At 45.7% G+C, this 10,302-nt stretch overlaps 1 protein-coding gene across 2 annotated transcripts; it reads left to right on the top strand.

The window, feature by feature from the left end:
- The first annotated feature begins 52 nt into the window (after positions 1-52).
- On the top strand, positions 53-9,277 carry fbxo34 (F-box protein 34). Of its 2 annotated transcripts, none has more exons than XM_034076877.2 (2): positions 53-688; positions 6,020-9,277. In XM_034076877.2, the coding sequence occupies exon 2, from the start codon at positions 6,027-6,029 to the stop codon at positions 7,911-7,913; it is 1,887 nt and encodes a 628-aa protein (XP_033932768.1). In that variant the 5' UTR covers positions 53-688; positions 6,020-6,026; the 3' UTR covers positions 7,914-9,277. The 2 variants fall into 2 exon arrangements, with proteins under 2 accessions (XP_033932768.1, XP_033932767.1); XM_034076876.2 differs by lacking the exon at positions 53-688 and adding an exon at positions 4,914-5,033.
- Positions 9,278-10,302: the final 1,025 nt, after the last annotated feature.

Below are 10,302 nucleotides of genomic sequence, written 5' to 3'. Positions count from 1 at the left end.
CAGCTGGACCATGTGCTGCTGCTGCTGCTGTTGTTGTTGTTGTGGTCCAAGGGAACGGAAACATCGTGCTAAGTCGTTCCCAAAACGTCACAGTATTTATTTTTCTGCAGTACCGTCAGAGCTCGAGACTAATATTGTCCCAGGGATGGTAGAAAATGTAGTCACATGTTGTTATAGTATCCAGCTGATTGTGTACATGACTCACTCTTCCACATTTGCTACGACAGTACACGCCTGTTCGCTTTCCAGCTTGAACAAGAAACTGTTTTTAATGAAAGTTGCTTTAGCTAAATGAAATGTTATGTTATGATGTTGCAGAAGGGCTCCTTGATATTGTATACATGTTACCTTTCTCTGGTTGCCATGACGAACTGCATTTCTTTGGACTGAAAAACAAGACATTTAAAGATGAGTCTCGTGAACTTTGAGAGACAGCTTTTACTGTTTTCAATTTTTAAAAACCAGATGTAAGTTGCAGCCCTATTTGTTAAACCAATGTCTGTGTATTTTGTTTTTTTCCAGTCTTGAGGGGGAGGAGCCAGAAGAGACACGGTGTGTTTCTGTTTCCTGTCTGGGAGGAAACAGCAAACGTCTGAGAAATGTGAAACTGACGAATCGGAGGAGCTGTCACTCAAAACAGGACCACACCCCCACCATCCCCATCAGCCAATCAGCACGCAGTCTGAAGGTAAACTTACACAACTTGATTTTCTTCCTTCAAAAGGAAAAAAGTCAATCAATCAATCAATGTTCTGGTGACCATCTTTCAACACACTGTTGTCTGTTTTAGGCCCCGGCCACACGAGGACGAAAACGGCTAAACGCATAGGATTAACGCAAACGCAATCGCAAACAAGCTTCCGTCCACACGCAATAATTATCTGGATAGTGTCTGCCCACACGAGACCGCTCCGTTTAGCTCCAACCGCTGGAGAAGCTGCAGTACATATGCAGTAGCCTGTAGGTGGCGCTGTAACTTCCTCCACAAAAGCAGCGAAGAAGCATGGTTGTCATGGTTGCCCTTCTGTTTATTCTCCGCGGTGGGGGCCGAGGGAACCGGGCAGAGTCTTTCGCCAGTCAGCGTGTATTAAAGTTGAAATCTTCCGGACAAAATGATAAAAGTGCCGGTCAAAGGTCTTCTTTGTTATTTATTGAGCTTTAAAACAAATGAATAACGACTCTATATAATATAATGATAAAATACACGGAGCCTCTCTTTTTCCTCCCTCTCTTCGGACAGCGCCAGTGTCTGTCTCATGCAGCAGCTCATCCAGTAATCAGTGACCCGGCCGACTGTAAAAATAAACATATTTATAACTAGTTTAGTTTGAGAGGTAATAAAATAGCTAAGGGTGATGATCTGACTTGAAGTGTGTGTTTTGCTGCAGCGGGAGGAGCTGCAGGTGAGCAGAGCTGCGTGTCTCCGTCCTGTCAGATTAGACTTCACTCGCGGGAGAAAGATAAATAATCTGAATTCAGGGTGCAGTTTACTTTGACGCAGGGTGAGCAGCAGAGGTGGGGAGAGGCGGGGCTATTGCCTCATCATTATCAGAAGATGATCGTATAGGGCGTACACACGGAGCCGTTGGACCCCTCAGAGAGTTGCGTATGACGTTCTATCCACCTTGGGACCCGTTATCGTTTCCTCAGTCGTTTAGTGCCGTATTCGGTCGTCCTCGTGTGGCCGAACGGTCTATATGACACTAAACAGTAACGCAAACGACCGTTTTCGTCCTCGTGGGGCCGCGGCCTTAACTGTCGTTCTGTTGTGTTTAACATGGTCCACCCTGCCCCCCCCCCGCCCCCCAATCTTACCTGCTATCATTTGTGTTGCTATTTGAAGCAAAGGAACAGGGTTGAACCCAAAGCTCAGCGAGAGGAACTCACAGAGAGTCTGTAGTCGGTAGGATAACGTCACTAATGATGTAACCGAGTCTTGGTATGAAAAGTGACTCATTGCTGTTACACAATCCTCCATGAAGCCCCTCGGAACTCCCCTTCAAACACCCAGCTGCAGCTGCGGGATTCAGCCCCGACATGTTTCACATTATATCATCTCGTGGAACATGCAAATAAAGCCAGATTCCAACCCACTCGGGCAGCAGGACGACTCTCGTTTAACACTTTCTGTAAGAAGAATTTAACAACCAGGAAAGAAAGGCTGTGTTTTTTTGTAAGTATATATTAAACCCTAAAGGTAATAACTTGAATAAAGAGAAACCAGGAAGGATTTGCAAAGACATCAAAGGTAAATGTCACTTTTCTGTTTTTACCTCCGAAGTTTTAATAGAGTATCGACTTTTTAAATGTGAAGGATATTGAGTTTTAAAACGTGCACGATGCTGCAGGCGAGCCCTCGTCACTGCAACTGGAAACCATTAGGATTACACAACCTGAAGTCAGAGGCTAATCAGAGCCAGACACTCTGTTGTATAAAACACAAAGAGGTCAGAGGTCACACACAGCTATCATTATGAAGTCAAAGGAGATATCTGCTTTATCTCACATGTTAAAGTGTCTAATGTGAACACGGAAAACACTACACATGTACGTGATAGGCTAAGGGGCGAGACATCTCTAAGCGGTTGACCAATCACAACAGAGCCAGCCAGCTAACCAATCAGAGCAGACTCTGGTAGGCTCTGGTTTCAGACAGAGGGTGAAAAGAGGTGCTGCAGCACAGGCAGTATGAGAACAATAAAGACATGTCCCAGTAGAGACACTACATACTGATATACACCTGAACATCAGCAGGAGAGGACTCTTTAAAGTAGAGACACTACATACTGATATACACCTGAACATCAGCGGGAGAGGACTCTTTAAAGTAGAGACACTACATACTGATATACACCTGAACATCAGCAGGAGAGGACTCTTTAAAGTAGAGACTACATACTGATATACACCTGAACATCAGCAGGAGAGGACTCTTTAAAGTAGAGACACTACATACTGATATACACCTGAACATCAGCAGGAGAGGACTCTTTAAAGTAGAGACACTACATACTGATATACACCTGAACATCAGCAGGAGAGGACTCTTTAAAGTAGAGACACTACATACTGATATACACCTGAACATCAGCGGGAGAGGACTCTTTAAAGTAGAGACACTACATACTGATATACACCTGAACATCAGCAGGAGAGGACTCTTTAAAGTAGAGACTACATACTGATATACACCTGAACATCAGCAGGAGAGGACTCTTTAAAGTAGAGACACTACATACTGATATACACCTGAACATCAGCAGGAGAGGACTCTTTAAAGTAGAGACACTACATACTGATATACACCTGAACATCAGCAGGAGAGGACTCTTTAAAGTAGAGACACTACATACTGATATACACCTGAACATCAGCAGGAGAGGACTCTTTAAAGTAGAGACACTACATACTGATATACACCTGAACATCAGCGGGAGAGGACTCTTTAAAGTAGAGACACTACATACTGATATACACCTGAACATCAGCAGGAGAGGACTCTTTAAAGTAGAGACTACATACTGATATACACCTGAACATCAGCAGGAGAGGACTCTTTAAAGTAGAGACACTACATACTGATATACACCTGAACATCAGCAGGAGAGGACTCTTTAAAGTAGAGACACTACATACTGATATACACCTGAACATCAGCAGGAGAGGACTCTTTAAAGTAGAGACACTACATACTGATATACACCTGAACATCAGCGGGAGAGGACTCTTTAAAGTAGAGACACTACATACTGATATACACCTGAACATCAGCAGGAGAGGACTCTTTAAAGTAGAGACTACATACTGATATACACCTGAACATCAGCAGGAGAGGACTCTTTAAAGTAGAGACACTACATACTGATATACACCTGAACATCAGCAGGAGAGGACTCTTTAAAGTAGAGACACTACATACTGATATACACCTGAACATCAGCAGGAGAGGACTCTTTAAAGTAGAGACACTACATACTGATATACACCTGAACATCAGCAGGAGAGGACTCTTTAAAGTAGAGACACTGCATACTGATATACACCTGAACATCAGCAGGAGAGGACTCTTTAAAGTAGAGACACTACATACTGATATACACCTGAACATCAGCAGGAGAGGACTCTTTAAAGTAGAGACACTACATACTGATATACACCTGAACATCAGCAGGAGAGGACTCTTTAAAGTAGAGACACTACATACTGATATACACCTGAACATCAGCAGGAGAGGACTCTTTAAAGTAGAGACACTACATACTGATATAGGAGAGGACTCTTTAAAGATGTCATGTTGGACTTGATAAATGATTAAAATAATATATATATATATATATATATTTAGTCTCCTCCTCTCTCCATGTGCTGTGTTGTTGTTTTTCCTCTTTCTCTTTCTGACTACAGACTGCCAGAACCTTCTGTCATTGGTTTAAAAATATTCAAACCTCCGGACATTTTTTTTCCACACAAAACAAACTGAACCAATATGGACTTTAATTTGGACCGAGCTCACGGTTTGGTTGTTGTGATATTCGCATCAAATGTAAAAAAAAAACGCGGGGGGAAATCATACGTTGTGTTTTGTAGTAAGATAAGTTGTGGCAATATTAAGGAGGCAGCTCTGCAGAAGAGATTCAGGTTTGCTCAGACTGGGTGTGTTAGTGGGAACACATCCAAAGTGAGAGCAGCTGGTGTGTGTGTGTGTGTGTGTGTGTGTGTGTGTGTGTGTGTGTGTGTGTGTGTGTGTGTGTGTGTGTGTGTGTGTGTGTGTGTGTGTGTGTGTGTGTGTGTGTGTGTGTGTGTGTGTGTGTGTGTGTGTGTGTGTGTGTGTGTGTGTGTGTGTGTGTGTGTGTGTGTGTGTGTGTGTGTGTGTGTGTGTGTGTGTGTGTGATCCTCTAGTTAAAATAAGTGTGTTCCTGCGCATGTCTGTACATGTGGTTGGGACAGAACACAAAAAACATTCAGAGGAAAGGAAGTGTCAGAAACAGAGGCTGTGATTCGCTGAGCGACCTGTCAATCAAAGCTCATAACAGGTGAAGTAATCTTTACTTTCGGTTCATTTAAGAGCTTTTTCCACAGTTGTAAGAGTTCTCTGAGCATGGCGCTCTAAAGGGAAACACCTGTACGTTTAATTATGCAGATGCAGCAGAATGTTTCCTACAGAAAGTCTGTTTCACACAGCGCCCCCTGGAGGATAGCCGTGAATGAAGTATCCACTTCTCCACGTCTTTTGCTTTTCTATTTAGTGTCTTTGTGGTATTTTTGTTTCACTTCTGGAATCGTTTTGAATCTGTTGTGGTTGTGTTGGGTCTTGTTATGGCTGCCATTCCCTTTGTGGTTCCAGGTGGAGTCTCTTGGTTCTTGTTTGGTTTCTTCTGTAGTCATTTCAAGTGTCTTTGTGGTCGTTGTGTTTATCTTAGTCGTCAATTTAGCCTTTTATTTGTTATTTTTAGTGGTTTTTTTGTCCCTTTTTTCCATCTGTAGCCTCCATGCAGCTGTTTAAGGTGTACGTGTCGCTGCATTGCCCCTTATTGTTGAGTCCCTTGGAGTTGTTCTGTGTCTTTTCGTATTCATTATTGCATCCGTTTGTAGTTCTCTTGGTCTCTTTTCATTCACGTTGTGTCTCTTACTTGTTGATCCATCTGAGTAACCTGTGCTTATAAGGCATCCGCTCTCGATATGGAGGAGAGCGACGGAGGGATAAGTGGGATCACGTGATTTTAAGAGGTGTTTTCAGCCGCGGAGAGAAATGTGTCCTTGAAAGGGCCGAGCTGTTTTTAACTTTGTTTATCTTCTTCTCTGAGTGTCTGTTTGTCAGGAGATACTTCAATGATTATCGTAATAACTTTTAAATATCTTCAGTTGTTTGGATTCAAGTGCCCTATAAGGTTTATTTTTAATGGGTGCCGTTTGTTCACTTCATGTTTCGTTCGAGGTGTTGTTTGAATGTCTTTCACAAATCATGTTTTATTGGTGTCTTATCTAAACATCTGATGCCCTCTCCCTGCTCGTCTTTCAGGACCATCATGCACCTGAAGTCGTATCCGAAGCTCATGCGCTCAGAGTTGCGTTTGGATGCGTCGCAGCGGAGCAGCCTGTTTGTGAACCAGCAGGGGGCGCTGATGAGGACCTGCAGTCGCAACAATGCCAACAACAGCAGCCGCCTCCCGTTCAGCGTCATCTCCACCAACACCATGCGCTGCACCACAAACAACAACAACAACATCAGCAGCAGCAGCAGCAGCGTGGCGGGGTGCGAGAACAACGGGATCAGGTTCTACCAAACCACGACGGAGGAAGCCGACGCCCCGCTGGACATCTGGACCGTCATCAAGCCTGGACACGTCCGGGAAAAGATCGCCATCTTCGCTTCAGACGAAGAGCAGACGGACGGCGCTGAAGGCAGTGAACGCACCTCGACCACAGAAAACCAGGAGCGGACGCCTGAAGTCTGCGCGAACACGGCGGTGACGTCGGGAATGTTGCGAGGGGTGAAGGCGAAGGGGAGCTGGGAGGAGAACTGTAACGCGAAGAGGCGCCGCAGGTCGGGGAACAACCAGAACCTCCAGCAGGACGCACAGCCCGGAGACCAGGAGACGCAGCAACACGTCCTCAGTCCATCTCCACTGAGAGCGGTGTCGACGCTGCATTCAGGCGGCGGGCCGTGTGCAAACGAGGCGCCGCCGGAGGACGAGGAACAGAAGGTGTCGGTCGTGGAGATGGTGGCGTTCCTGGAGCAGTTGGTCAGCGAGCAGCAGCCCGACTCCAAACCTCTGCTGACCCTCCAGAGGAGCTCCGCCTCCATCACGCTGTCCAGAGCTCTGCCTCCTGAGGGGTCCGAGGTCAGGGGGGAGGAGCCAGAGAGCGTCAGGGTGTCGGACATGGTGGCCAAGCTGGAGTCAGAGTGTCTGAAGAGAAGGACGGAGGGCGATCTGTCGAGGAGCAACAGCCTGAGGAGGGCGGTGGGAAGAGTGCTGCTCACCGCCTCAGACCAGAGCCCCGCCTCAGATCAGAGCCCCTGCCCGTCATCTCCATCAGCGATGACATCATCATCATCATCATCACTGCTGGGAGCTCAGAGTGATGACAACGAGCCAATCAGCTGCCCAGAAACACCAGCAGCTCCGCCCCGCTCCGGTGAGGTGGAGGTGGTAGAAGAAACACTGACCCCTGTCACTATCACTCAGACGGAAGCCCTTCCCCTCTCACTCACCGAGGGGGCGGAGCCTCAGCCCGGTTTGTTATTTTTGTCCCGCCCCCCTCTTTCCTCAGAGCCCCGCACCCCTCGCCGCCACAGAATGTCTTTTGACCTGGAGCTCAGCCCCCCTCCTGCTCCCTGTGACACTGGCAGCCAATCAGAGAAGAGGAGGAGGAGGAGGAAGGCTGACAGGCATCAGGGGGAGGAGCCTGTTGCCGTGGTTCCTCTGGTGCGGCGCCCCTCTGCGTCGCAGGACTTCCTGTTGATGCGTCAGCGGCTGCAGCAGCTGTTGGAGCCGCAGCCCTTTCTGGCCGTTCTGCCGCACCACATCCTGCTGAAGATCTTCAGTCTGCTGCCCACGCACAGCCTCACCGCGCTCAAGTGCTCCTGCAACTACTTCAGGTTCATCATCGAGGACTACGGCGTCCGGCCCGCCGACTCGCTCTGGGTTTCGGACCCTCGTTACCGCGACGACCCCTGCAAGCAGTGCAAGAGACGGTACGTGCGCGGCGACGTGTCGCTGTGCCGCTGGCATCACAAGCCGTACTGCCAGGCGCTGCCGTACGGGCCCGGGTACTGGATGTGTTGCCATGGCGCCCGCAAGGACATGCTGGGCTGCAACGTGGGTCTCCATGACAACCGCTGGGTCCCGGCGTTCCACAGCATCAACGTGCCGATCTACAGGAGCCGCCGTCACCACGACGACAAAGACTGAGTGTGTCTGTGTGTGTGTGTGTTGGTGTGTGTGTGTGAGAAACAGGTCACTGATGCTGACATGAACTCCAGCTCCCATGATGCAACAGCAGGTCAGACTTCTCCTGCAAAAAAATATCTGTGTGCAACAATTGAAGTGTTTAAAAAGAAATAAATAAGAACTATTTTAAAAGGTAAGCAAACTTTAACCTTCATGAGTTTGGAGGTCACGTCGACCTGAGTTGCTTCATGCGGTCAGAGCGGCGCCCCCTGCTGCTCCTCCGCCTCCTCACAGCATCCATTAAGGCTAGATCTGATTGGTTATCTCGTTAAAGCGAGGAGAGGTCTCGTTCAGGACTTCTTCTCCTTCACTGCTGCTGAGATTAAAACCTGATACTTAGAGCAAGTTCAACTAAAACTCGTTTCTGATTAATACTAAAATCATCGTCACTATATGTCAATAAGACTCCAACGGTATCATCATGAGTTCATATCACTTTCATATCACTTGGGGTTAATATCAAATCACCAGTAAGTCCTGTTCTGAGGCGGTGATGTCCGGATGAACCCACACACGCAAACTGCTGCTGGAGTTCATTATTTTTGATTGAATATGAATTGCCATGTTTCGTTTCATCTAAAAAAGTCACGTTAAATATCCATCCTCAATTTCCCAAAGTGTAAGGGATGTCAGAATATGTCTTGTTTTGTCAGATACTCAGTTTAATATGATATCGATCAAAAAAGCAATGCAATCAGTTTTTCAATTTGACGATTATCAAAACAGTTTTTCCATTAAAAGGATTCTTCTCAGTTTGAAATCATCTTTCATTTCACATCTTTGGACAAATCAAGACATTTGAAGACGTCATTTTTAAATTAAAGTGATTTTGAGGAGAGTTTTCGGACATTATCTAACGTGTAAATGAGTAGAAACGCATTCATCATCTGTGAGGGGGCGGAGCTTCAGCGGGCGCCACGTTTGGAGCGAAGAGGAATCCACAGATTTATCTGCACCTTGCTTGTGTTTACATTTGTACATAAATCCTAAAGAGTTTATTACGTCTGTTCATGAACGCCAATCAGCGGCTGAGGGATAATCATCTTTAACAGGACGGACGTTGTTGTTGTTGTTGTTATTATTATTTTTGTCGAAGGGAAAAGAGGAAACGTGGCCTTGAGTCTCGGAGACGCTGCAATACTAGAGACTGTAGAGATTATATATATAAAAATGTGTATATATACAAAAAAGAATATCGGGGAGAAAGAAAACAAACGGCCTTTGACCTTCAGAGATTAGTTTTTTTTAAGATATGTTGGTTTTCTGTCTGCTGGCTGTTTTTGTTAAAGATGTTTTGCTTTAATAAAGTGCTTTCTCATTGGTCAGTGTTTGGGTTCAAATCTTGAATCGTGTTTTTATTTCAGCGCACCCCCCCCCCCCCCATATTAGGAGAATAGTCTTCCTTGTGTAAAGGCTTTTTAAAGGTCACCTATCATGCTATTTCTAGGCAATAGCACAGGTCTCAGATATATACAAATATATAAAAAACATGTCTATGAAGTGTTTCGCTCAAAGTACAAAACAGATCATTCTAGCCATGCCTCATATCCCTCTGTTTCACTTCCTGTTTAAAAAGTGCTGATTTGGGGATAAAGCTTTAAAGAGGAGGGTCTGAGTTCATGCGGGACCCGGCAGCTACCGTCTAAACTAAATGCTGCCGTGATGAAACGCCATATCATGGATCATCAAGGATCTGAAACAGTCTGGAGCTCAAAGGCTTTCTCTCTTGCCGGTTACACCACAAGGTGAGTTCCTTTCTACTTCCTGCTTCTTCACACACATGCTCTCCAGTACAGGTTAGCTCTGAGTGTTAGCATGCTAATGTAAACACCGACCATATTACGTCCAAAGCAGTCGGGCATTGTTTCTGATGGCAACGTTTCTGATTGGGCCGTGGGTCCACATTTCAGATGTTACGTCATATCGGACGCAAATCTGGATCAGCTCCGTTGTTCCCCGTTTTTAGAGATTTGGGTACGGAGGAAAAGAGAGAGGGTTTTATTTTCTGACGCTGCGTGAGTTCCCCGACACACCGGGGACACATGTTGATGGAGAGAAGACATCAAGAAGTGCATTTTGCAGGATAGGTCCCCTTTAAATACAAACAACTATTTCTATCTTCCCAAAGAAAAATAATCAAACTACTGAATTTCACTTATTTCTTACTTCAATAAGGTGGATGATCATGCTCTAAGTTTAGAACTACAGTTCCCAAGATGCATTTGGGGGAAACCCAACATGAAGTATAATGCTTCCATGGATTCAGAGTTAGACTTGTGACCATATTTTTTTACATTTGTTTACATTATGTCAAACCTTTTCCATTAAACGCACAGTATGTCATTTTTAT

This window comes from Pseudochaenichthys georgianus, unplaced genomic scaffold, assembly GCF_902827115.2.
Source record: "Pseudochaenichthys georgianus unplaced genomic scaffold, fPseGeo1.2 scaffold_1092_arrow_ctg1, whole genome shotgun sequence".
In the NCBI taxonomy this organism is placed as follows: Eukaryota; Metazoa; Chordata; class Actinopteri; order Perciformes; family Channichthyidae; genus Pseudochaenichthys; species Pseudochaenichthys georgianus.
The sequence above is the reverse complement of the archived record's forward strand: the minus strand, read 5'-3'. Positions and strand labels throughout refer to the sequence as shown.

Bases quoted from the DNA above. Each gene is read 5' to 3' on its own strand.
- fbxo34 (XM_034076876.2), top strand. From the start codon at position 4,933: ATGTGGTTGGGACAGAACACAAAAAACATTCAGAGGAAAGGAAGTGTC. The intron at 5,034-6,019 runs GTGAAGTAATCT...CTCGTCTTTCAG, and splicing joins TCAATCAAAGCTCATAACAG to GACCATCATGCACCTGAAGT.